We start from the raw sequence: 27,776 nt of genomic DNA, 5'->3' as shown, positions 1-27,776 counted from the left end.
TGAAACCAGAATAATATTGCAGAAGGACTCATTGGTAGACCCCAACTCTAACCACAGCTGCAGTCTGTGCTATTTAATCATTCAAGCAAAATTCTGAATAAACTACCCAAAAGGGGAAATTAATTTCCTTGGACTCTGCCAAGCAGGTGCAGAAGTAACGTCAATGAACAACCACTTAGCTCTTCTTGCTTTTGTTATCCCAGAATAAAAGTTCGAGGGTTGCTGGCAGAAATTTTAGGTTGTATTACATGTGGGACTGGTGCAGATTTGGAGAGACTAATCACCCCAAGCAACTGTGATATTAAAAAACATTGGTTAGATACATCAAATTGGACACTTGGTAACCCATGAAGAAAGTAACTATTCCCTTGCAATAAGTGTACATCTTACCTCTAGTATAGGATTTCAGAGCCTTGCTGTAGACACTGTGTTTGCCTTATAAATTTGGGATTATGGTCTAAGTGATAGATAATTTATTCATGTGTGTTTTGATAACATTAACTATTCCTCTGTGGTTGACCCAGGTTGTTGTAACAACAAATATCAGAGCAATCCAAATACTATGAAAAAACCACTAAATTTCACTTCCAAGTGCAAATGTAGCAGCCAGACATGTGCATTTGAAAATGCTGCATTTCAAAAGTAAATGATTTCCTGAGATTAAGCAAGTATTGTTTTTTTCCAGGCCTTTCTTCAGTTCCTGAAGAAGGTGGTTGCTAATGAAGGGAAAAACAAGATGAATTTGTGGAACGTGTCTATGATTGTTGCACCAAACCTCTTCATCTACAAAGGGAAACGTGCAAACCAGCAAGAAATGCAAGCAGCTGCCACCACCGCGCACATTGTGCGGCTTTTAATCCGGTACCAGGACATCCTGTGGACAGTGAGTAGTGCTGCTTCCCCCTTTATGGTCCAATTTCCGTGCAGTACTTGGCTATATGGAGGACATGTGCAGAAATCAGAAAAAATGGACCTTCCAAGGAGAAACAGTTTCTTTGGAAACTGACTGGAGTCTTCCATATCTAGAATGAGACACCCTGGCAGATATTTCTGGATTGAAAAAATTACTTACTACCTTGCTTATCTAAGACATCTATTTTAGCATCAATTGCCTTCTCGAAGTACCTCTCCCACACATTGTTTATACAAAGTGAGGCATGGAAGAATGATTTAATCTGGATGTGTAGGTGATACGTCTAAACTTGAATGTGATTAGATGTTTAAAGTCCAGCCCACAATAAAATGGGACAAAAGTGTGTACAACGTTTTAGGCTTCTGAAGGTTGGCCCAAAGATATTGAAAGTCTCAGCTTGTTTGCCCCTAACAGAGGGAGAGTATAATGGGGATTGCAAAGACTACCTCCTGCAGCTGCAAACATCACTTTAAAGTTTCATTTGGCATGAAAGATGATCCACAGTTTCACTAAAGGAGTAACTGTAGGTTCTTAGAGGAAGCTACTGATTGCATGTATCTTCTATTAATAAACAGAGTTTCTGCTGCCTAAAATTCGGTGCCCTTCTAAAGACCCAACACATTGGGGAAAAACTATTGTATATTCTCAGATCTGGTTTCCTCCTTCTAGGTCCCATCTTTCCTGATTTCCCAAGTGAGAAAAATGAATGAGGCAGCAATGAACAACAGCAAGAGACAGCTGATGTTTGATAAAGGAGTGAGAAAACTTTTGAGAAGAAAGACCATGGAACGGGAGAGACCTGAAAGACCAGAGGTGTGATAAAAAGATACAGGTTTCAAGGGTAGTTTTAAACAGCCTCCCTCCTTTTTCTCATAAAAGATTCTGGGTGTGGGGAGGAAATTTTGCCATCCAAAATAAGCTGATTTGAGAGTTGTCTTGAAAGGTGTGCTTCCCAGTCTAACAGTCTGATAAGACAAATTTTGGGGAATTGACTGAGAAAAGGTAAGGATGGCAGAATGATTTCCAGCAGCCAAAGCTGCCTAGCTGGTTTTTAACCTGTTTCATAAGAAATGGTTATATGTGGACTGTCCCTGACAGCAATGATTTGTAGATACTCAACAAATGCATAGATCTGTAGCTGAGTAGAAGGATGGTCCATGTTAGGATTGATTGCATTTATCCATGTCCTGGTACAGGCCCTTGATATTCTTTATGCAAGCTTTTGTCTTAGAGCTTTGCGCTAACCTTATAAGCAGAGAGAAAATTATACCATAGACACCTAAACTGTGTCTAAATGTGCCCTGTGAAGTAGATTGTGTTGTTATTCCCTGAATAGTCAGAGGAGAGAGAGGTGGACAGTTTTGAGGATTTCCAGGGCTCCAGAAGCAGTTTGGACTTAAGAAAATCTGATAGAAAAACCTTTCTTTGAAGGTCTTTAAGCCACCAACTTTTACCTACTGCCTAGAAACTTACATGGGGTATCCTGCTTTGATGGGCAACTAAAACTGTCTTACATACTAGGTACAGCATAAATTTGGGCAACAAGGCATGTCATGTCTCTATGCACAACATACACAGTCCCTATAGCAACTGCCATGTATTTCCATGTAGTAACTAATAACCTGGAGAGGAAGTATTTTGAGTCTTCCATGAATGTTTAAAAGAATGAAGGCTGATGAATTGTAGGAGAAGTAATCAAGGAAACAGTAAAGGATTCTATAGTCATTGAAGGATAGTCTTGAAGAACAAAAGAAAAGACAAATTAGGAAGGAATGATATCACAAGGTTATGAGAAATAGATAATGAGCCACCTAGTACAGACGAGAGAAAATGCAGAAGGTAATATATGGGGGGGAAATGTAGAAAGATAAATGTTATGTATGAATGGTGAATACATTCTAATTCACCTTTCTCAAGAATTTGCCAGCACTGACTGAAATATTTTAGGCAGGGTAGGACATACATTGGTGCTGCAGATGGAGACAGAGATGTTTAAAATGGCAGTGTAGGCTACTGTGCTGCAAAGTTAATTTCAGCCTGGGATGAACACAGATAGACTCCTTCTCTGAGGAGAGTCAATTACTGAAGTCATTGCACCTTTGGGAAGACAAGTCCATTGATTGGAGTAATTGGCTTTACATCTAATAAAAATGAGGGTAGCCATGACAAGGAGCTGAAATATGAAGGGTAAATTGGAGGCAGACTCTGTTTGGATAACTGAGTTTAATGTTGAGAGCACTTAATGCAATCCTCAGGTCTCAGATGTTCTAAATTACACAGAGACAGAGACTGGAGAGACTATTGTGTTCTGGTCAGCATGGTATTAACTGGATTAGAACTGGAATGCAAACCTTGCTAATTGATTTATCCACCATTAATCATGGAAGAGTGCATAAACTTCATAGATGATCATTTGAACCCTACACAAGGTCAAATTTCAAATTAACAGAAACCATATGGTACTTGATGTTTTACTGTACACACACTTCAATCTGGTTGAAGTTATAGGAAGCAGAAACAGAGAACTGGATTTTTATGCCTCAGGAGAATTTCATCTTTAGAAGGAAAAACAGATATTCTTAGTAAGTTGTATGTTTTTAAATAAGCAGTTGGTTCACTGACCAATGTTAACAGAAATAAGTTAAAGTTACAATTCAAGGGTAATTGTGTGCATTTATGTGCTACTTACCAAAGAGTTGTCTTTGTGTTGTATCTGATTTGTGTCTACAAATTTGCATTTGTATGACTGTAAATGTCTTTTGAACAGCCAAGAGAATGCAGGACAGTGAGTTTTCCAAGCAACCTCAAATGAGATTGCAGAACTGCTTCCAAATTGAGCTAGAGCAATATTTGCCTTAGACTTACTCTATTGAATATTGATTTTAGGGAGCTGTCACTTTCCCTCCATACTTGCAGTCTGACATACCCGAGGGGGTGATAAGAGTTTATGCTCCACTGCATTCAAAAGTCTCTATGGCAATTCAACTCAACAGCCAAACAAAAGCCAAAGACATCCTGGCTCGATTCCACTGTGAAAACAGGTGGGTAAAGCAGAACATTTTGTTTTTCCTGAACAACAATGTCAGAACTATAAATGAATAGATTGCTCCCTCTTCAAAGATTCGTTGTATTACAATAACTCTTTTTCTAATCTAAAATTGCTAATTTATGGTTATGTCAATCAAAGAAATTTTAACCACTTATCTTACTCTTTTTATTTTACTTAATAATTGGCTCCTATACAGAATCAATCAGCTCTCCCTTACACCACTACTAAAAATGTACATTAAACATATATTTTATAGACTTGCCACATAGAGAACCCAGAGGCATTGTTTTACATCTATCCATAAGTCTAGAATGTTTTTATTTCTGTAGGGTAATAATTATTAACAGCTATGGGAAATGCTAAATTGTGTCTGAAAGTCTTTTCTACAAAGTCTTCCCATGTTACCCCATAATTCTGTTCTTTGAATAAATAATATAAAATAAATAATATAAAATAAATAATATAGACTGTTTGGTTGATTGTGATGCAGCAATCTGCCTCTGTGGCAGATTCATTATTCTGTAGTGGTCCATAAGGTAGAAGTTGTTGGTTTTGATAAGGCAGTTCACAGGAGAAAAAATATCAAACTTTAGCTTACCATAGGTGGTGGGTGATAAGGCAGTGGTTATAACAGAAGGACAAACTGAAAGGTTTTTTTTTCTATCCTAGCCGTGGATCATCACAGAACGTGAGAGGCCAGATCCAAAGTTTACATGAAATTGGAGGAAATATAGGTAGGTTTCAATTTTGAAAATGAATTCTGAATGTCCTTAACCTCCTAAAATACCTCAGGGCAGCACTATTTTGACACAGCTGGGTCTCTCCTACCCTCCAGTCCATTTGGAGGAAAGGAGCCTGACCCAAAAGCTGTTAGAATCAATGTCATTATTTATTCCAACTCCAGAGTGACAGGAGGGGTACCCTACAGGAGAGAATGAACCTGGCGGCTGGATCTCAGCAGCACTTCTTACAGTCTTGCCAAATTCATCTGACCTTTTTGCTTACCTCTCTCACTCTCGTAACTGAGCATTTTTCTTAAGTCTTCCTCTTGCAAGCACACTCCACCTTGCTGTCAAGAATTTTTCCAATACCTCTTTCTTACTGTATGTAAGTGTTAACCTCCTGCAAATAAAAACCCACAGAATTGTGAATTCAGCCTCTGCACTTAAGGGTGTTCTACAGTCACACTAATCTGTGCTTTATTTAGATTGCAAATTCCTTGCAATAAGGTTTTTGTCTTCTGTTTCATGCAGTGACACTTCTTATAATAGCAACAGCAGCCCACAGGTTTCTGGCCTAAAGGTCAAAAACCATATTTTCATTTGATATTACACAATCCTTTCTCTTCTTACTCACTCCTTTCTCTGTTCATGCCAAAATTCTGGATGCTGTGTCGGAGTCAGTTGTGAATTACCTGATTAGATTATTCCTTATTTCTTCTAGATTCAGCTCTAAAGACTTTCTGTAAAGTTACTACAAAACATCATAGACTTATTTCAGCAGGAATCAGGAATCAGTCTTTATTACTGATGATAACAAAAAACCAAATTGGATTAGTGATTTGTTTTGCCTGTCCTAACAGGATGACCAACTGATGCTAAAACAGAAAAATTATCTTAAAGACCTTGTGAGACAATCTCAAATATTCCTACCATGGTCTTCCAAAAAATTGGGACATTTAATTTGCATCTTCATTTAAAATAATTTTTATAGTCCTACATCCTTCAGGGTACCTTAGTCTGCTGATTATGCATTAATTCATTTATATTGCTTTCACTTTAATAAAATCATTAGGACCCCAGTGACCTCTTAAGTAACCGTACAAAAATTTTACCATTATCTTGTGTCACAGCAAAGTAACCTTACCAGTGAAATTACTTCATTACCCCATGTAAATGCAATATAGTCCAACAAATCAACTTAACTCTAGAATTTATTGCCTTATTACTCAACTAAGAGGCACAAAATCCTCATTCAGGCAAAGGCAGCCACAACTTCCCAATCACCAGCTAATGAAACAGCTTGAGTACAGAGTATCTTTTTTTTTTTTAACCAGCAAATTGGCAACTCCAAAAACCTTGTTAGAGTCCCTGCATTTCTTTCCAAGATGATACTGTATGGGAACACATTGTTTACAGAGTTACTTTTTCAGCATTTAAAAATAGTGTAGAAGTCAGAGAGTTGTTATTCCAGCTCAGTAAATCCAAAGAAATAAACCCCCCCCCCATACTGCAGCACTTACACAAACAGTGTTGTTGATGCTTCTAAAGAGACCATATTCACCATTTGACTAAATGTCTTGTCCATTAATTACTCAGTGCAGTGCAGGACATCCTGCCTGGAAGTGGCAATGAATTCATGACTGTCACAGAGTAAAATCACAGGCAAATTTACCAAAGGCCCTCTCTGTATCCAGGGAAGATGTTAGCTGGATGGACACACCAAACTAGGCTTGCTGTGTGCAGGTCAGAGAAACATTCAAGGACATTTTAACACAGCTCTGTCCCTGTGTGCTCAGAACATCTTATGATTCATGGCTGACAACTTCCTTTTCAGGTCAGCACTGTTTGGATCCAGATGCATTCATGCTAGATGTCTACCGTGCAAATCCTCAGGCAGAATGGGTGATAAAACCAAAAGCCAGCTGAAGCAGAAGGCAGCAGTGTACTGGACAAAAGCCAAATGGACAAGAGTGATGCCTGTGATTTTAAGCAGCTCTTGCAGAGACATAACAAAATGGTATCCACAGGACATCATTCCTTCCTACTGTACTGTCCAACTGATGGTCAGCACATAGTACTTTTGGTATTCCAGCTTCCAAACCATCGGAAAAATATCACATTAGTTATGTTTTCATATGGATTACACTTGTGCCAGTTGGCCCAGGAGGTGAGGAGGACAGACCAAGGTACGGTGTTCGTTTCCTGACCTGGTGTTAGAACAGTTTTTGGAAATAATGCAGTGGCATCAGATGAATGAAACACTACTGACCACAGCATGGCACAGAAGCATGACAGACGTCGGAAAAGGGAAGGTGTCTGCCAGGCATGGAAGGTGGGAGCTCGACATGCAGCAGTGCCAAGACAGCTGTGTGAAAACCAAACCTTTCTCCTGAAAGTAAACCCATGCAGTGTGTGCTACTGCAGTGCTTGTGTCTCTCAGTTACTCCTCATGAGTACCTGATGCTGGGGGAGGGAGGCAGGAGGAGGAACCACAGACAGCTGTACTGCTCAGTGTACGTGCCACTGTATATCTCACTACCAGTCTTCCAAAATCATCTGTCTGAATCCCTCAGCTGTGTGCAATTCTAATGCCACAAATCACGCTCCCCTCCCTTCCCCTGTCACACAAGTTTCAGGAGACAGAGACTAGGTGAGGAGGGGCATATGCCCCTAGCTCTGCCTCTTACTTGATACTCTCAGAATTAAATCTGTGTAATGCCAGACTATGAGATGTGTTAATGGTGCCACTTACAGTCATCATCTTTTTTGTTAAACATTATAGTTTCTAATTTGTAACCTTTTTCTTCTTTATTTTGTTTATTTTAGCTTTAATATGTAAGCAATTTTTCTACTCTTCTGCTGCATCAACAAGAGAGATCTTTGTTCAGGTCTTGTATAATACAGCATGGAGAAGAACCAGGACTTCCAATGAGAAAAGGGATTTAATAATTTACAGATTAGGTCTTTAAAACCATAGCCAATCTAGGCCCAGTTGTGCTGGGGGTTTTACAAATACGTAGCAAATTGCAGCTGGCATGCAGTCTAAGCAAACACACAGGCTGACAAGAGAATAGTAGGCTGCCACTGAATTGGGAATGTCAGATAGGATGTCTTGTTTGGAGCTAGTCACAAGAGCAAGCAGTGTTCAGTCATCTCATTTTGGGCTGTGCTGAACTAAAAGAGGTTTGTTGAGTAAGAAAATCACAAATCTCTGGAAAAGAGAAAGTATTTTTTTTATCTGTGTCATATGCAATAATTGGGAATCAATGCCTTCAGCTGCACTGCAATGTCCCCACTACTGTTGAACCCCCAGCCTGAGCAATGATTTTTGTTCCTGATCTGGTCACAGGGATGAGGCAGAAGCTCTCTTTATTACATAGCAACTTAAAAGCACTCTGAACCAAGTCCTCCAGGTGAACTGGAGGTAAATAAAGTCTGCTGTCCTGCAGAGAAAGCCTGTAACTTGTGATGCTTTGCTGAAGCTGTGCAATGAGGATCTGACCCAGAAGCAGACCCTCTAAAATGTGTAGAGACAATTGTGTTCTCCAGTAGTTAATTTTCATTGTTAGTGGTCAGTGAAAGAAATCAACATTGGATCAGTAACTTTACCAGCAACAATAATGTCTACAGAGGGCAGATCCTAACTTCTTTCTTATCTTCTTGATAAAAAATGGCAACATTTTCTTTAGAACAGTGACATTTTTAACTGTCTGGTTGTTTTGTTTTTTGTTTTGTTTTTTTTGGGGGGGAGGGGGTTTGTTTGTTTTTTGTAGGTTTTTGTTGTTGTTGTTTGGTTGCGTTTTGGTTTTTTTTTTGTTTTTCCTTTTTCTTCTTAACACTAAAGGAAACGCAGTTGCAGCCAGGAAAAAAAACAGGACAATTGTATTATAAAATACACTCCTTATTTTGAAAACTATTTATTTTAAGTATACAAGAGATAGTAGGTCTGTGGCTTGTTTATAGGACTAAGCATAAACATTTTGTCTTGTGCTTTGCTCCCAATACCCTTTAGTTCCCTCTGTGGCAATGGACAGCTCTTTGTGCTTATGCTGCCCTTGAATGTCAGCTGTAAAGCAGGACTAGTACTTTCTGTATAAAGGCAACATGAGAATTAGTTGAGTTAAATTCTACTCTCAGATGTAGCCAAACAATTCCCTGAGCAGATCAGGAGTAATGAACATCCATCTGGGAAGACCAAACCCAGCAAAGGCTTTTTATGTGGAAAGTGCTTTGAATATAAAGAGAATCAGATAAATGCTAAGCATCATTGTATCTATAGCCAACTAAAAGGCATGCTGTGACTATACAGAAAGCCTAAACATTAAGAAAGTAATTTGCAGTGTCATAGCAAACGAGCTAACTTCCTACAATACTTTCAGACAAATACATTGACCTCCTCCATTTTGCCCACTCACTTCCCTCTGTGTTCTCAATGGCTGTGCAAGGGAAAGGACAGAGCAGCCCCATGTTCATGCTGCAACTTGCTCAGCATGTTCTGGACCTCATCACTGTTATTTCTGAAATAGATCTCCCTGCATTCTGTATAGAATACCAGAGGGTTTTGGAAGACTTTTACCACTTCACAACTTAGGAAAGTCAAATATGATGTTATAAAATCCACCCTGTGAGCTCTTGTTTTATGCTGAAACTGCCTGTAACTTTGTAAGACATGCATATTAGCAGATGAACTATATTCTATATAAAATGGCCAAATACCTCCTGTCTCTGAAAAAGAATGACAGAATTCTGTTTTGATACAAATGGCCCTAATGACCCATGTGTAGTGGTTAATACTGTACCACATTAAGTTGTTTTGTATTGTTTTGGTACACTAACTTGATTTAATATGCAGCAGACAAATGGAACAAGCTCAATGGTATTTTGAAATACGAGGTTTTAACTTCAGGTCTTATATTACAACATACTGGTGGAGGCATGAGGAATTTTGTTTCTCCTGATAGAAGCTGAAGTCAAAACTTAAGTTGCAAGAGGATTGTCACCTAAAAAGAAGTAACATATGTGGAAAGCTATTAGTAAGAAAGTGGTAGCAAGCAAAGATGCCTCAATCATTTATATACTCCATGGTTCTACAAGGACAGCATTTTGCATATCGACACATAGAGAGAGTATTGTAAAAAGCAGGTGTTGCAAAACAGACTGGAATGCTTTAACCTGTATATGCAGCGAATGTCATTAGAAAGTGTGTGTGTGTGCAAATGTGTTTGTGTCCATGTATAATATTAACTACCTCAGTCTGCATTTTCCAGGAAAAATGTTTTGGCTTAGACATTTACTACTTAATCTATTATCAATTTCACATTAATACTGACAAAGTATTTCTTTTTGTATAAGGCAAGATTTGAAATTACAAAAAAAAAAAAAATCTAGTAAAATACGTATTTTGGGATATGGATGAAATTTTATCCAAAACATGTTGCCTAAATTATGCTTGTAATGTGAACCTTGTGAGATCAGATGTTGGGGTTAATAGACAATGAATACAAACACACAGTGTTTCATTTTTATTTTTCAATGGGTTTCTTTTCATGTGTGTCTTCTCTGGAAAATAATACAATGCCACTAATCAAAGTGAAGTGTTTGTATGTACGTTTCCCTTACAATCCTCATTATGTTATGTGTTTTGTTGAAGTATGCCAACATGTAAGTGTATTTGTACAGCAGTGTGTCCACTGTATTGTATCCATGTCAAAAATAAAAACAAATACAACAAAGCCAGCTCTTCAAATCTAAGCACGTGTATTTTGGATAGAAGCAGGGGGCAGAAAAGCAATTTAAAAATTTTTAAAAGCAAAAAAGCTGTGTTGTTACAGCACCTGAACAGCTGTACACAGGACCATGTTTTGCCACCCTTGCTGAAGTGGAGGAGCTCTTTGCTCCAGGAGCTCTTCCCTCGGACTACCTCTATGCAATGCACAAAACACACTGCTTGGAATCCTGCCTCATTGAAAGCTATGGCAAACTGCTTTGGAGTTTCATTTCAGCCAGGATTTTTTAAACTAGTACAAAATACATAGAGAAAAACTAACATTAGAACAAATTGTACAAATGCATAGTACAAGCCCAATAAAATTGCAAGGAGCAAACAAAAATACTGCTAGTTCAAAGAGAAAAAAAAAAAAAAGAGGAGATGGAAGTAACTTGCAAAGAACTATGTTTATTATAGATGCATATTAAAGTATGAGACACGTTTGTCACTGCTCAGTGATCTGGCCAGTTGATGAATGGATGTCCTTACTTGATTGGGACTGAGCACATGTTCCCCAAACCTGGCTCAAGAACAGTTACTAGAAGACTCATTTTAGAAACAGAGCCAAGCAGGGTAAGAAAAGACAAAGATACAACTGCAGGCTGGCCTCAAAGCTGCCTCCCGGTGTCTGTAAGAAATACTGTTTTCCAAAGAATGATGCAGTAGTTCGCATTGCCAAAATACACAGTTTTTCCCAAATAAGACCCAATTTGTTTCTTCAGCAGCACATCACTTCACAGGCATCTCTGTGCCATAGGGATGCTGCTTGTCCTGAAGCTGATTCCATGAGAGCATAAACAGGAACATAATCTGTCTAGCCAATGTATCTATAATGAGTGTCAGAAGCACTGGATAGTAAGGCACAAGGAAAAGGAGCTGGAGCTACCCTGTGAAATGTAACTAAGAAAATTCTATTCATTAAACTCTTAATCTGAGACCTTCAAAGTTATGCCTTTAGTCAGTCTCCTGCTCCCTCTGCTGGACTATGTCCACTTACATTTCATATAATCAGAGTTTCATAATGGCCCGGATTGGAAGAAGCCTTAAAGATTATCCAGTTCCAACCCCCTGTAGTGGGCACACTTTTAACTTCTCAGCCTTCCAGCTCTTTTTCTTCTAACTGAAATGCATGGACAACTGAAATACATGAAATAATGCAGTTTATTGTGGTTTTATTATATGGTCCAAAATTATTACCTTCTTACAAAACCACCAGCACGCAGTAAAATGAAATACTGTCAAGTAATCAAAAGATAACATACTGTAAACACTGATTAATAAAAATTCCCAAAAGAAAAATAACCAAATAATGCCATTAAAATTGTTGTAGAGGTATTTGTTGTTTAAAACCATTTAGTAAAATGCAGACATGGAGCTTCTGATTAAAAAAATAAATGACCTGAGTTGGAAAACAACCAGAAAAATCAAATAGATGCAGGTTCTTATCAGTTCTTCTTTTCATTATGAAATGAGATTGCAAAATAACAGATCCAAAAAAAAAAAAATCAAAAAAACAAACCCTCTCTCAATCCAGACAGGCTTTGCTACAGTTCAGTGCTCAGCCCCAGGGCAGGAATGAGGAAATACTCCACGCAGGTCAAAAGCTCTGCTAAAGTCAAACAATTCTGTATGTTGGCCCTTGGTCAAAACAAGGTTCCTCAAACAGCCACGGAATGAGCTCTTGCTTGTGAGGCAGTTTTGCTTGACATCAGCTGAAAAACAAACATGAAATACGTAAAATCTTTTTCCACCAAACTGAACAAAAAAAAATACAAAGATCCAGGTTATTAAAATTCTCCCCCTCTGAAATGAGAGATAAAACCGACACTTGAGGAACATCAAGTTCCATTCAGGTTTGTATGAATTGTGACATCCCAACATGGATAGTCACTGCTCTTGTCAAGCATTATCTATGCACAGCAGTAACTTGGCAGAGTTTGCAGAAATAGTTCTTGCCAGGGGACAGTGGAAGATGAGAGGGAAAAACAGAGGAGAAAGCCACTCTGCATGGGTGTTTCTGAAGTTAAAATAGAAACTAGCAGAATATGAAGCAACAGCTGAGCTGTACAAAGTCACAATTCCCATGGCAAACCCAAAGGGAGCACATGTTGAGTGTCACGAGAGTGAGAGCAGGAGGGACAGCAGGGAAGGGAAATACTATTGTACTTACCAGGATAACCTCCAACATAAATGGGATTGTTCGTATCTGCAGATGTTGACTGTACGTGGGGATTATCAGTGTGAACCAAATTCCCATCAATGATCAGCGAAATGTGATGTTTGCTTTTGTGTGCTTGAAGCTTGTGCCATTTCCCATCACACAAGCTATTTGTGCCTCTTGGTTCATAGGAAGTCGTTATTCTGCCAGCTCCATTGTTGACATGGAATAAAACCTGTGCAAAATGAAGATACAAAGTAAGAATACATGAACTAATCTGCCTAGATAAAAGCACAATCACACTGGTGCAGAGATTTCCATTTTAAATGTTCGGCAACACACACGGTTAATGTTTACTTTGATGGGTAGAGTAGATCCTTATTGAAGTGTTTTTTAAAATTTGAAACAATGAAGTCTACCTATGCCATGGTCCATCGATACATTTCACTAGGGATTTCAATGTTTCTTACAAATACAAATCAAGACGTTTTTCACAGAACCTGGGACTTCAGATCTGAAAGAAGAATGGCCTGAAAGCACTTGTCATTGCCAATAAGTGCATTGATTTTTTTCATGTATTTATTTTTCAAAGCAGCAGACATTTCCTCAACTCTGCAGTGAGGTTTAATATATAAGATTTAACTGGGAAAGTATGTCCCACAGAAACAGTGATATTTAACACTGTCTCCAGCTAGGAAGCTTTGAATAAAAAATGAGCTATTTCTGCAAAAACAAATACTTAAGAGCAATCAAGTGTATATTTTTTTATGCAACAGATGACTGGAGAACTACGTATATTGATTGTTGAAAGGTTTATGGAGCATAATGGCCAGTAGAAGTAGAGAATGAGTTAATTGCTCATGAATATTGAAAAGGAGGTTACAAAACAGTGTGCATTGTATATGCAATATTTTTCTCAAGGGCAAGGATAGCTTTATGGCAGAGAAAGTATTAAGCAATAAAAAAGATATATATTTGGTCTAAAATACAAGGTATGTAGTACAGGAGGTCAGAGTCGCTGCACACTAACATAAATTACACTAATTAAAAATCAAAAAAGTTCCAGTGACTTTGCTAATAGCACATTTTATCATAAGATGGCAATGAGAAACCTCAAGACAAAGTCTGTCCCATATTTGTTCTGTGGGAAGTTGCCTCCATCACACTTCACTGGTGCCTATTTCATGCATTCCAAGGGTTCTAGACTCCCACTTTCAAACAAGCCCTGTGACATCAGTGTGCCTGCACAGGGCAGCCTACCTTGCCGTGTACAATTTCCAGTCCAATGGCATCAACCTTGGCGCTGCTGACACCGAGAAGAACGCCGTGCGCCACGGTCGTGCGGAACTCCAGGGTGATGTTCACATCAGACCGCACTTTGTAGCCTTCTCTGACTGAAAATAAGTTAGAAGCTTCTAGCAGAAGACTTGCAGCCCACAGGACAGAATTAAATTACCATTAAAAGGTCTAAAATATGCTGCTGGCATATGACCTTGCAAAACCTCTGGAAAGTAAGTTTTATAATGTCATAATTCCCATTTTTGACTGGGAAAGATAAATTCCCAAATATTTTTTTCCATTAATTCAGATTTAATCCATTCTATCTCATGTGTAAGAAACAGTAAAGAGCACAAATGTAATCTTTCATATTACTTCACAAGTCTTTTGTCTTCATATTCTTTATCAGACCTTAACATCATGAACATGGATATTTTTAGCTAATAAAGATGTAGTTCATTTCTTTCCCAGTGCTAAAACCATTATCTCTTTTATTTGTGCAAGAGAGCCCTTTGCAGAAATGACCACTTTTGGATGAATGAAGTAAAAGAACTCAGTTAGAAAGCCATATGCAGGGCATGCACTCACTGTGTGAGGAGTCAGTTAATTACACACAGTTCCAGTAAGACCTGAAAGGAGTATGTTTTCATTAATATTAATTCAGTAAGGCACTGTTTTCATTTAATGACACTTACCAAGAGCAGCAAAACCACTTCCATCAAAGAAAGTACCATCCTGCACTGTTTCATAGCATTTATTCACAGCAAAGATAGAGACAGGACTCTCGTTCTCCAGTTGTTTGCCATTAATTGTCATGCTACCAATGCAGGCAGGAATACTGTGAGTAACCTAAGCATATGGAGACATAAGAGACAATGTTTAGTATAAACTGCTGTGATGCTCTTAGGGATTCACCTGATCTTACTGTAGATAAAATATTATCTGAACAAAACACAGCAGAAGCTAAAATACTTCCGTAATAAATTCCTAGTATTACATGTAATTATGTAAGGCACATAATGTCTTAAGAGTCAAAATCAAATAGTTTAGAAGCAGAGTATACACTGTCTATAATATACAGGAAGAATTCTATTTGCTTGACTGTGAGCAGGGATACACCCAACAGTAAAAACATTTCAAACATGCTTCAGCAAATTATTGAGTAATCAAAATTTTTGTATGACATTTTGCAAGTTCTCTTCATCAAAAAGGTCCATCTAAATCACTCCAGAGGGTGGCTGGGCACTGGAAGAAGTTGCTCAGGGAACTGGTCCCAGGACCAGCCTGACAGAGTTCAAGAAGCATTTGGACAGTGCTCTTAGGCATATGGTGTGACTCTTGGGGTGTCCTGTGCAGGGCCAGGAATTGGACTTTGATGATCCTTGAGGATCCCTTCCAAATCAGGACATTTTACAATTCTATGAGAAACATTATCATGTCACTGGAATCCCCATTAATGTAACGGGTTGCACAAGGAGGAAGGTGACAAAACCTACCCTCTAAAAGCATGTATTAAAAATATGCTTTAATCTAAAGAAAGTTAAACCCAGTCTTTCAGAGATATTCAAGGCACCTAATTTCTGTTTGAATGCAATAGGAATCAGGTACCAAAATGTCTGAGATTGTAGGTCATGTTTTTACCTTATACTGTGAAAGACAGGAATTTAGATTCTTTATTCATTTTTAACACAGGAACAGGATGAAAAAAAAAAGTTCTGTTAAGGGCTATTACTAACACACAAGGATATAAGCTGTAGCTGGACTCAATAAGCCACAGAAAGCTAGAAAGATTTATCTGGTGAAGGGTCATTACTTTCCTTGTTGCTTCTTTCCCTAAGTGCTTCTTTTAAGCCTGTCAGAGACAGGATGCTGATTTAAATGAGTTTGCTGCACTACGCTCATTCCAGTCTTGCAAAATGCCAGAGGCACTCCCCCATCCCAAACCTTCTTACATTCCCAAGATTCTTCGGCACATAGTCTAAGGGGAGTCCGCCCACATAGAGCTTCCCTTCCACGTCCAAGGTGCTACCATCTCCCAGAGCATTGACTGCTACCAGTTCCTGTCCATCCACAACGATTGTGCCTTTTCTTTTAACATATTCCGTCTTTACCTGGAAAAAAGGGAAGAATGTGAACATAAATGAGTAAGCTAAATTCGTTACCTAGTCATCATTTGCCATAGAAATAAGCAAGACAATTGTTTAGTGGTTCAATTGCTTTGACATTCTGTTCTGAGGCAACCTCTTGAAATTCTTCCTGAGGCTGAGACCATTTCTGAATATAACTGAGCACTTAAACAGCTTTCTTGCCTTCCCAAGGGCTCACAATGATTTCATAATGTCCTGCCTAAGGTTTTCAGTGTTTTATTATTTCTTTAAATCACCAGTTTATTGCCTTAGGATATGGGCAGGTCACTGAGTTTGGAGAAAGGCATTCTGTCCTGGCCTCCTGCAATTATTGTGCTGCCCAACAGCTGAGACATCTCAGCTCTCTGAAGTGCACATTCCTGAGCTGTCATCTTATGACAGGCAGTGCTACGTTTGTTATGTACAAAAAGCTTTCCAGTTCTGTCCATCTTGTTTACTTGTGTCCTTATGCCTGCCTTGCCCTAAAACAATTACTCACATGTTGCTGAGGGAAGTCAGCTAGCCATTTATTCTTCTCTATTTACTTTTAGCCCCCAGTCAGAACCATGACTAGGTTCAACACGAAGTTTCATGAACATTTGGGCTGGCAAGGGGATAAAGGGGTAAAGCAGGGTGGTATGAGCAGAGGATGAAAAAAGTGGCGTTTCTTTCAGCAGCAATGCATATTAGTTTGCATAGCTTGCAGAGGGACTGCAAAGTGGTGTGACTCAGCCTTAGTCTCTGAAGATCCTGCTTTGTGTCCTGGGTAGTAAAGATAGGTCAGCTCCTGTATGGAATCTGTTCAGCTCTTGAAATGTGGATAGTGTCAGTAGGAGTTTTATGTGAATATAGGTAATTTTCAAACATGCAGCTGTAAGTCCTGGAGCATTCTTCCTTTCAGGGTAGGCAGCAGAGCTTAACTGTAAAATCTTCAACAGAAGTTCACATTTCCTTTCTTCATGTTAATTTTTTGCTGTTTTTTCTTCTGCTGATTATTTATGAAAAGCAAAAAGAACTCTGCTGATTCCCTAGGCACCTAGGAAAGGTGGCAGCTTTGTGTCATCAATCACTTTGTCCCACAGAAGCCACTTCCTAAGGTTTCACATATGGATAAAGGAGGGGAAACTTAGCAGGATGAAACTGTCATCCTCACCTGCCTTTAGAAAAAGTGATATCCTCAGAGTTACTCCTAAACTCCTGCAAACATCACCATCACTTTTCACACAGGAAGCCAGAGCCAGTAGCAGGTGGGTTGCTCAGAGGAGTTGGGCCAACAGAGACTGACGCAATCTTTGTGCAGAAGGCCCTGAGTGCTATATGACACCTCCAAGCTGTAGACATAATTTCTCTGTAACTCTACTTAGACAAGTCCTCTATTCATTTCATGTCCCCCTTTCTCATGTTGCCTTGACCAAGGAAAGGAAAGGCAGTTCTTCCCTGTTGTAACTAGCTGCTGTGACATGCTCAGGCAATAAGTGGTAAGAGGGAGAAAAGAGAAACGGTGCACCGACAAATCTCTGTCACACCATCACACACTGAAGTGCAGGTCTTTGGTGACATAATGCATTGAAAGCTCTCTGTGGAAAAGGTCAGATTTTTTACACCTCTCCATTCCTTCTCTGTTGAAGATGAATGTCACTACACAGCTAGTGAACCATTTAATTCCGAGATAGTTTGAGATACTTGACAGTAGTTGGAAGATGGATTTGGTGTACAATTAATGACAATTTTAAAAGGAAATATTTATCAAATAACAGTTTTCTGAATGACTTCATGATTGGGTTAGAACCAGTGTGCTTTTGCAACACAGAAATTACACAGAAAAGGCAAGAAAAATCCATACCAGTACCTCCAGAGAAGAGAAAATGGAGCACAAGATTGGCAACCACCTACCGTATGCCATTTTCCATCACTGACAACAGCAGGGTGAAGAGCTACTGCTTTTCCTTTGCCTAAATCAAATGAGAAATGGAGCTGTCCCCCATAAAGCTGTAGGGCTGCATAATCAACGTGGTTTTGGTGAGCCATGTAGTAAATCAGGCCACTGGAGGCAAAGGTTCTGAGATTCAGCTGGACAGAAAGTCTAGACAATAAAAATTCAGCGTTACTTAAAGGTATTTTTTCTGCAGTGATGAAAAGCTTTTCTGGACACAGAGAACAACCTGAACCAATTTATTGCTATGAAAGGAGATTTATTATTACAAAGGCCAGAAAAGTAGAATTTGGGTTGATTTTAAGAAAGCATGACTTAGAATGTATTTCATAATGGAGATCAGTGCTGTACCTGTCAGAAGCAGAAAAAGTGCTTGTCAAAGAGTGAGATGAACTTTAAGAGGGACAGGTTCAGCTGTTTGTGACTGCAGGCTTGCTTATTGCCCCAAGAAAGGAACCCATTCCAGGATAACTTTATGGCATCCATTACTATTAGCCAGGCTTGCTGGGATATTATGGGCAGACTGAGAACAGAGGGAGGTTTAAAAGGTAGAGGAGATGAAAGAGCCATTTATTATGGAGACACCAGGTTCAGACTACATGGCATCAATCCTCTGCAATATCCTTTGCTCAGAAGCTGTAACAGAAGGGCTAGAAGGAAAAAACACTCTTTTCTCAATGCCTGCAGACACTTCCTGAGCTGAAAGAAGCAAATACAAGTGAATTGCAGGCTGTGTGATGGGGACCTTGTTGGGAGCCTCTCAAAACAAGTAGAAGAGGCAGAGGTGCTATCACACATTAGGTCCCAACAAAATTATTCTTCTAAGTAGTCTTTTCTTTTTCAAGTGCACCTTCAAACATTGAAGGTGCACTTGCAGAAAATAGACTGAGATGTCATTTGCATCAGACAAAGGAATGGGAACCGGATGTGAGCTCTGTTCGTGAAAAAAAGAAATCAAAGTACTTACAGAAGATAAAGTGACACTCAGGTCTGAGAGGAAAAAAACGCAGAACTCTGACCATGAGTTACTAAACTCGTGATCATTAACTTGGGATGTAATACTTTCTTCCATGAGGAGCCCACAGAAACCTGAAGTGAGGACCCTGTTCACAGCTGGCAATCAATCATGAAAACCATCACTGCACTTCTTCCAGCTCAATACAAAATAACACTGTGTGCGTGTGTAATTCAGGATATACTCACTTCTTCCTGACAGCCGACTGATTGAAGAGCAGGGTCAGGTGGCTGCCTTTGGCAAGTCCAAACTGATGGGCACCTTGCACATGATCAGGCAGCTCATCTTTTGTACAAACTACCTGTTAATGAAGGGCATTTATTAAGTAGGATAGTGTCAGGTTCTGCCCAGCAACTGTTGAATGACAATGTGCCTGCATAGAGCTTTGTAGGAAGCAAAATTGAGCCACAAGATAACCACAAAGTACACAGCAAAACATCAATTAACTAAACTCATAATAATTCCAACTTATCTTCAGGTTCAAAAAGAACTGGTTGTAATGATTAAGCTATGTCTTGTAGACAGCACTGACCTTCTCTACTGAGAAATGTTTGTAGTTTGAGACATATTCAATTCACTTTTTGTCTTAATTGGCAGCCTTTTTGATAACAAATGCTGGAAGTACAATTTCAGTGTGAAAATCTTATAGGTTTGGTAGAAATATTGTCCCATATTATGAGGACACACATTTTTGTTATGATTTGGGATATGGAGAGCTGAGTAACAGAGCATGAGCCAAAGCTACACTTTAGCTCTAAAAAGGACAACTTATTTCTTTGTATAGTCCCAAGTTATGCATGAAATCTTGCTTTCTGTTGCCACAGGAAAATGGTTTCAGGATACTTTGGAAACCCTTCATTATAAAGATGTGCAGCTGCAGGAGAAGGGAAGTAATGCTGCCTTCTCTCTGGGGAACAGGGACTGTGTGAGAGGAAGCAGGTGCCGAGCAAGCTGCATTCAGACACTGTGTGTCTCTCAAGTGGTTTGTGCCTCCTCTCTGACACAGAGCAGAGACAACATATGTGTGACCAAGAAAATGTGAATGCAGAACTGCACAGCTAATGCAAATCTGCACCAAGTCCCTTCGGCAGGAATACACTGTCAAGTATCCTTCTGTTGGGAGATTATCATTCACTTTTCACTTTTTTTTTTCTTTTGTTGTTGTTGCTGCTGCCCTAAGAGTGATAAACCTAACTACTTTTCCATTCCAACTGGCCAACAGGCTGCTGCAAAGGTTAGTAACGGTTTTTCTATAGGAAACAATAATTTCAAATCAACATCCATTGAACCATTCCATACTGCAGAGGAAGCAAATATACGCAGTCTATAATTTGATAATTCTCCAAAAAGAAAGGACAAAAGAAGTGGCAACAGAGCTTTGCTGCAATACATACTTTTTTTGTGTCTGTGAGAGGTCTCAAGGGAACAGGTAAAGCCTGAAGTTCAGGTTGAATCACAATGTCTGATGGCTGTGCAGCTGTTTTAGGCTTCTCTGACAGAAAGCAGCTGTCCATATCCACATGTTCATACTTCATGGAAGTGGTAAAATATAAAAGCCTGTATTTAAAAAAAAAAAACATTTTAAGAGGTGCATTTCTGCTTATTTCTGAATTGAAAGGAGAGTATTTTACAAGGTCTCTCAGTAATATCAGGAGGAAAGGAAAAAAGTGGCATCTGTGACAAACAGATTGAGAAGCAGCAAATAATCTGTCTATAGAACAATATAAATCTACAATATTTCTGGAAAACCATTTGTTTACCACTGAAGATGAAATTATAGTAGAGAAAGCTGTGCTTTTTGCAGCATCTCCATAAACATTAAAGACATTTTTAATACTGTTCAGAAATACAGCTGGTAATATCCATTTTCTGGCTGTTATAATACCCAGATCATGAGTATCATGCATATCTTACGTTAAAAACCAGGCAAAAGGAAGTGTCATGGAAGAGATCAAAAACTACATTTAACAATTACTACACATGATTTTCCAAAACAAGGCAGTTACTCTTCTGACTTACTCCTTGTTAAAAATAAGGTTGCTGATACAGCCATGAAAGGAGCCAGCCAATTTTAGCCCTAAGATGCCATCTCCTGCTGGAATGCCACCAGCATAGAAGTTGGAAATATTAATGGGGCTATTTTCTGCTGCTGAACCAAGCCTCAATTCTGCAGGTTTACTTTCATCCACCTGTACAGTTATGATCCTGAAAAAGATAAAGTAGGGAAAACAACAAGGTCTTAGAGAGTTATTTTCAGATGAAAAGCATTCCTATCAGCCTCAAAAACATCCTCCTCTAATAAATAAAGGTTCCATCACTTTGATAATCATTTCAATGTCTTAAATCTGGAAGCTCTTCTTTTTGATGATTTTTAAAATGTAATATTTTGTCAAATACCCTTCTAAATTATTTTGATAGCTGTCTATCTTTTCTCTAATACTATTTAGTATGCTTTGTACTCAAGTGCCCCAAGCTGTTCTGGAGATTTTGAGAGCTTTTAGCTACACATCTATCAGTGGCTGCATGCTGTATACAATTACCATGTAAATCAGAACATCTGCATTGACAGCAGAAAAACACAGCCCTGATTATTCCACCTAATAAGCTAGCAAAAGCAATTCCTCAGAGTGCAGTGAACTGACAACAACATGCAATAATTAAACAGGTAGTACTCTTTGCAGTCACATGTACCTCTTATTCCGAATTAGGATGACAGAGTGTTCTTGTCCATCACTGTATGTTCCATTAGCAGACTGAAGAACTACTTTCCTAGTACTTGCTCTATCTCCAGCATTAACATGCACTGCAAGATGACCATCAATCAGCATGACAGAAAAGAAGGGCTGTAGATTTAATCAGAGGATTAATTTTTAACTGTAGCTCAATTTTCAAGACACTCATTTAGTGTTTAAATAGAACATACACGGGAAAAATTTACCTCCAAACTTGTTGCAAACTTTTTAATGAAACTCAAAGACTAGTAGGAATTGTACTGGTACCTCTCAGAGTGCAAAGCCTTCTAATAGCAAACATAAAAAAATGCTGGACATTTCCCTGGTCAAACTTACTCTAGGTAAAATGCAGGACATTTTTTTTACACACTCACACCCATACCCACACACTCCTTCTCTTAGAGCAGGAAATAGTAGGATTTTCTCTTTGGATTCTAGAAGCTACAACTGTCCATCAGATACACAATATACATAGCAACGTGCCTTGATTTTACAAAATAAAAATGGCAAAAATATTCCCCAAAACTTCTTTGTTTTCAGTACTTGCCAAGTGTGCTTGTCTTCGTTGTCGCTTTTCCAGTCCCCTGCTGATCCCAGCAAGGATGATGCCACTGCTGTTCTTTGTAGCAAAAGTTGCCATCAGTTCTGACTCTGGGCTTAAGGACTTAGGTACCAACTCAATATATCCATTGTTCATGATGCTTACACTGTGAATAGGCTATTTTATGAAGAACAGAAATAATTACTGAATTTATCCATACATAGTGTCAGGTAAGAAAAAAAAAATCAAATATAGATTAGGTTATCTTAGAATTTTTAAAGATAAATCTGTTTCCACTCACTGTAAACACCATTATTCACTAATCTATTAAAATAAAGATCATATCACAAGACTTTAAAGTCTCCTACCTCCAATACACAGCCTTTTCTTACTCCATATGAATTTCTAAGCAAGTCAAAGGTGGAACGAGATATTTCCAGATTCTTGATGCATCCCACATACATTCTACTATTAAGACCTTTCCTGAAACAAAAAACAAGGCTTTCTTTCCAAGGAGTAGTACTTGGAATCTCCTGGTAGAAAAGATTAATTTCTCTTCAATAAGAAAAGAAAGAGAGATCTGTTTTAAAGGATGCAGTCGGTCTGGGGTAAGTGAAAAGAGTTTAAGTTTTGCTCTCAGATACTAAATCAGGTCTTAAAAAGAGTCAAGATAATGTTGTGCCCAAATTAAAACATACAAGTTTGTAATGCTGTGCTGTCAGGTCAGGTAATTTCCCAAAACTTAAAGGTGAATCTTCAGCTGAAAGAAAATGGATTGTATAAAAGGGTAACTGTAGCTGTCTACTATGCAGTTTTTCAGTTTTCAAGTGTGGAGGATGCCTGATTTGGTTCCTGGTTGAAGGCTGAGAAATCTAAGGCTATCCTGCCATAATCCCTTAAAGGCTGGAATGCCAGCTAAGATTAACAAGTCTACACTTTGTAATAACTGTGCAGAGACCAATAATGTACTCGAATTTACGTTATTGTCAAAAGCATGCAGAAAGTTTAATTAGATTTTCTCTTGCCATATTTATCTTTTCACAGGGAAGCCAGTGGAAGAAATGTGACTTTGCAAGTTCAGTACAGACCTGCAATACAAAAACTCCCATAAACTAGAGACATGCTATAAAATATGTATTTGCAATGTTTTCTGTTGATCTGTTCACAGAGTTGGTTTTTCTCTGTTCCAAGTTACTGAATTACAGGAATTCTGAAGGTATAACTTTTATCCTTAAGAGCAGTTTTGCCCATAAATGCCATCTGGAAAACACAAGGCTCGCACAGGTAGAGATCAAAGGAGCATCACTGCAGACAGCAGTGCTGGATGCTTGCCCCAAATAGCGGGGGGGTGGGGGCTTTGGGGGCTGCGGTGGCAGCTGCTGTGGTGGAAATCACCCTAGGAGAAAGAAAACAAAATTACTTCTGATCTGAACTGCAGCATCTGGTCCACCAGTGGAAAGCACCATATCAGAGTTTTCAGTCAAAGGATGGATGTGGTATACATGGCCATAAACTAAACTTCAGAATTCACAGTTTTTCTTTAATTTCAGTGGAGATAAGAGTATGTAAAAGTTTTCCCCTCATCATACAAAAGTCTTAGCAGAGGTGCAAAAGTGAGAGCTCTTTACCTAAGAGCCCTTGATCTTGGCAGCCCACCAATGAAGATTGGGTCCTTATCAGAGCGGTTCAGGTCTGAGGCAACCCCAGGAGATTCTCCTTGCTTGGTTTCTTTATAATTAAGGTTATATGCATCCATGACTGCCAGAATTCCTGCAAAGAAAAGAGAATAAAGATCTGGAGAAGGACATGAATACACATTCTTCCTTTTTGGCAATCTCGTCCATAATGAAGGAAAATGTATTCATTGACTCGGACATGTATGGACAATCTTCTTATTTTTAGAATGAGCTTCCAGCTATTCTGTTAATCTCATTCATTCCTCTCTGCCAAAACCAAATCTGGAGAAGTCTACAGGAAAATAGATACATTTGAGAATATGTTATAACTATTAGCACATGTGTTACTGCCGAAACACAGGCCCCCACAAAACAGTTGAACTAAGTAATATTAAAATGCAGAAGAGAAAATGTGATCCCTCATCTATAGAGTCAGACAAAAATCTTGCAGTCTTTAAAGACTGTTGGTGTGGTTTTTGTGCAGCAGTTTCTAGAACACCTGCTCTTTGTGAGATATGTTAAACCAAACACAAGATTTACACTGTAGTCCTTCTAAAGGCAAAGTACCCTAGGTATGGCTGCTAAAGACATTGCATTTGAAGTGATCAAATTTGGTTGCAGTGATGTTCCCTGCAGCTATCTTACATATTTGTATTTGTAAATGTGCAAACACCTGGACTTCTCAATCTGTAGCCTACCTTGCTTCTTATTCCGATTGAATGAGATTTTATACCACGTTCCATTGTTGTAACGATTTTCTGTTGTAAGAGCAAGGGGTCCTGAACCGAGATCAACAGTCACCCTCACTTTGCCATCAACAAGCTCAAGGGACAAGAAGTCTCTCTGAGAGGAAGGAAAAAAACCCCAAAACAAAAACAGATTACATTCCTGGAAAAAAAATCTTCCTAAAAATGCATGTCTGGCAGGTTTGGCCTATTGTGTGGAAAATATTTAGGAACTCTTGTACCTGGACTATTTGTTTGGCTCAAGATGCTCATCGTCACTTTATTTAGGAAAACTAAGTTAAAAGTACCTCACAAGGATGTATTTTTGTTTTGTTTTTACCCTTACTTAAATGCATCATGAGGTTTGATTACTCAGCAGAAAATTGGTTAAATAACAAAATCACATTTTCCTGGTTTTGGATGAAGTTGAAAGTAATTTGATTTGACAGCATAATGATCAAACACTACAATGTGCTTCCTGCAAGAAGCAAAGACTGTCCTCACAGAGTAAAAAAGACTTTCTGAATGGCATTGAAGGTTTCCCCTCTGAACTGTAAAGCTTAAATCAGATATTATTGTGCAACGTATTCAGGCAGTGAGTACAAACAGCAAATGAATAATGCAGTGACTCTGAAAGAATCTGTACCCAAACAAAGCTTTTCCTTCCTTCAGGAACAGAAAACCACCATCTAAGTATGCAGTAAACTGCATGACATGACAATGAAGGTCTGGTGATGGGTCTAGGTTATATTGCTTTTGCAGGAGTTTTATTTAATTTGTTTCAGTTTACTGAACTTCTATCTTATGGATTTAATTCAATATTGTTTTTCATTATTATATTGTCTGCAAGCTCAATTCCAACACATTTTTCCATTCTGAAAAGGTTCCTCCAACTGAAAAAACTAGCTTGTTGTCCTTACTGTTTCCTTTTCTATCCTTTAGCTAAGTAATCATTAATTTTAGTCTAAAATAATTTATTTTTATAATAAAATTTAAATAAATTGTGAAGAATTCTTTTCCTTGTTTAATTTTGCCCTCAGTTGTGATCAATATTTGGTCTAATGAGTTGTCCTCTAGGGTTCTTGTCTTTATTCCTTTTAGCTTATGATGCCAATCACAGGTGATGAACTACACAAAAGTAGTAATATGCTCTAATATATGTAAGCTGAAAGACAGTTTAGGAATCAGATCCATTTCCTTACAGTGCCATTTGAAGCGAGATACAGAAGAAGCCCATTTGGTGAAAAGGTACTGAAAGATATTAATATCTGAGTCACTGTTGAGCGGAGTGCCTTCTCCACAACCGAGTATCCACTGCCATCAAAATGGAATGAAGTGTCCTCATCCTGTGGGCTACAGAAGCAGAAAACCAGTATAAAAATGTTAACTGAACATTTGATTTTTCCCAGTAATTTTTATATAAAATATAAGAAAAGTTAGGTAATAGAGTAGTTTCTGGGAGGGACCTTAAAGCCCATCCCATTCCATCCTCTGCCACGTGAGGGACACCTTCCACTAGACCAGGCTGCTCAGAGCCCCATCCAACCTGGCCTTGAACACTTCCAGGAATGGGACATCCACAACTTCTCTGGGCAACTTCTTCCAGCATCTCACCACCCTCACAGTAAAAACTTTCCTCCTAACATCGAATCTAAACCTGCTCTCTTTCAGTTGGAATCCATTATCCCTTGTCCTGTCACTCCCTGCCCCTGTAAATAGTCTCTCCCCACCTTTCTGGTTGGCTCTCTTCAGGTACTGCTCAGTCGGTGCAGCCTCCAGGCAGTAATTTATAAAGTGTGGGGAAACACTTGAATCTTGATGTAATGAATAACTGAGGATTCCAGCCAAGGGCCACTTTAATTATGCAACCTCACAACACACGATTTAGCCATGGGGAAGGATGCACACAAGATAAGTGTTCTTCCCTTACATACAAAAATGAAAGCCAAACTCAGTGATTTCCTAAGGGAAAAATAATTGTTACAGCATACACCCTCTAAATTAAAACATGTCATCCATTTCTCAAAATGCTTTGCATAATTGCACTTACAATACATGATCTATTAGCCCCTTTCCCTGCAATACAAGACTTGTAAAAAATATCTCATACAATCAAGCAGCACCCTCTGCTGTTTCTGCATGAAATATTCTGCAAAGGGAATATGGACAAGGATATTTCTTTTTTATTCCTTAAACATAAAAATAGTAGTCTGCTAAAGGCGCCAAGCTCAGTGGCTACAACTTTGCTATCAATTTTTTTTACAAGACTGCTTTATACTGTTTCTTACCCTAGGAAAGAATAAATCTGTCTTACAGAAAACTACTGAAAAGCAAAGATTCCACAGTATTTTGGTTCACTGGTAGTCCCTACTTCCTGTGCACAAAATAGAGAGCAACAATAAAACTCCTCTGAGAAATTGATTCAAAAATTGAAATTCCATACAAAGAAGTTATTTGATACCATTGATACATTGAGATTAATGTGCTCAGAACTGTAAGTTAATGATCAGTGAAACACTGCACTTTGTCTGAGCTCCATATGCTTAGTTAACACAAAAATATAATATTACAAATGTAAATTACTCAGTACAAGTTGGAAAAAACCAAAAGAGAGTGAGACAAAATACCTTCCAAAACAGCCATTGCACTTGCCCTCTCTCTCTACGTAGTTCCAAAGACCAACAGATTTGCCATTTAGGGATGCCTCTCCTAGGCACCCTTTAAAATGGGTCACCTTAACAGCAGGTGATTTCTATAAGAAAAGAAATATTTCATGAATGCAATTAATGTTAAGTACTCTGAAAATTATGCAGCAAAATTTTTGCTTGGTTGTTTTCCTTGAACTTCAACTTTGTTAGATAAGAGAACAACACGTTTTAGTGTTACTATTAACAATTATAATTGAAATAATGATAGATTAGTACATCAGAAAAGTAAAATAACTATGTCCTTGACCTACTTACACACCCCTCATGGCATGAATAGAAATTGCCAAGGAAGAAGCAAACAAAACCATTTGATAATGTCTATGCATGGTACATGCACACGCAAACTGCCCTGGTTAAAACTTTATGCAAAACTTTCCAGGGAAAATTAATTTCAGGATACAAGAAGACCCTTACAGCATCTCTGCTTTATGCT

General features: G+C 38.5%; 2 protein-coding genes across 9 annotated transcripts in view; one reads left to right on the top strand and one right to left on the bottom strand.

Moving 5' to 3' along the window:
* Positions 1–10,416, top strand: part of ARHGAP28 (Rho GTPase activating protein 28) — a 77,222-nt gene extending 66,806 nt beyond the window's left edge. For 4 of the 6 annotated variants that reach the window (XM_038163645.1, XM_038163663.1, XM_038163655.1 and 1 more), the window contains 5 exons: positions 686–883; positions 1,583–1,726; positions 3,800–3,954; positions 4,632–4,696; positions 6,519–10,416. In XM_038163645.1, coding sequence (XP_038019573.1) covers positions 686–883; positions 1,583–1,726; positions 3,800–3,954; positions 4,632–4,696; positions 6,519–6,610 — 654 coding nt within the window. In that variant the 3' untranslated portion in view covers positions 6,611–10,416. The remainder of the gene's footprint in view (positions 1–685; positions 884–1,582; positions 1,727–3,799; positions 3,955–4,631; positions 4,697–6,518) is intronic. The other 2 variants (XM_038163647.1, XM_038163682.1) reach the window with 2 other exon arrangements.
* Positions 8,490–27,776, bottom strand: part of LAMA1 (laminin subunit alpha 1) — a 99,917-nt gene continuing 80,630 nt past the window's right edge. The window contains exons 48-63 of one of the 3 annotated variants that reach the window (XM_038163629.1): positions 27,263–27,387; positions 25,838–25,988; positions 24,609–24,753; positions 23,863–24,004; positions 22,603–22,717; positions 22,237–22,411; positions 21,653–21,764; positions 20,981–21,166; positions 20,356–20,518; positions 19,150–19,262; positions 17,907–18,096; positions 15,840–15,998; positions 14,583–14,736; positions 13,870–14,003; positions 12,622–12,844; positions 8,490–12,163 (exon numbers count right to left, since the gene is read on the bottom strand). In XM_038163629.1, the coding sequence (XP_038019557.1) occupies positions 12,003–12,163; positions 12,622–12,844; positions 13,870–14,003; positions 14,583–14,736; positions 15,840–15,998; positions 17,907–18,096; positions 19,150–19,262; positions 20,356–20,518; positions 20,981–21,166; positions 21,653–21,764; positions 22,237–22,411; positions 22,603–22,717; positions 23,863–24,004; positions 24,609–24,753; positions 25,838–25,988; positions 27,263–27,387 (2,448 nt within the window). In that variant the 3' untranslated portion in view covers positions 8,490–12,002. Of the gene's footprint in view, positions 12,164–12,621; positions 12,845–13,869; positions 14,004–14,582; positions 14,737–15,839; positions 15,999–17,906; positions 18,097–19,149; positions 19,263–20,355; positions 20,519–20,980; positions 21,167–21,652; positions 21,805–22,236; positions 22,412–22,602; positions 22,718–23,862; positions 24,005–24,608; positions 24,754–25,837; positions 25,989–27,262; positions 27,388–27,776 lie in introns of those variants that run through there. The other 2 variants (XM_038163621.1, XR_005259820.1) reach the window with 2 other exon arrangements.

The sequence above is a fragment of the Motacilla alba genome, chromosome 2 (genome assembly GCF_015832195.1).
Source record: "Motacilla alba alba isolate MOTALB_02 chromosome 2, Motacilla_alba_V1.0_pri, whole genome shotgun sequence".
NCBI classification, from domain to species: domain Eukaryota; kingdom Metazoa; phylum Chordata; class Aves; order Passeriformes; family Motacillidae; genus Motacilla; species Motacilla alba.
Note: the sequence above shows the minus strand (reverse complement) of the source record. Positions and strands in the feature narration are given on the sequence as shown.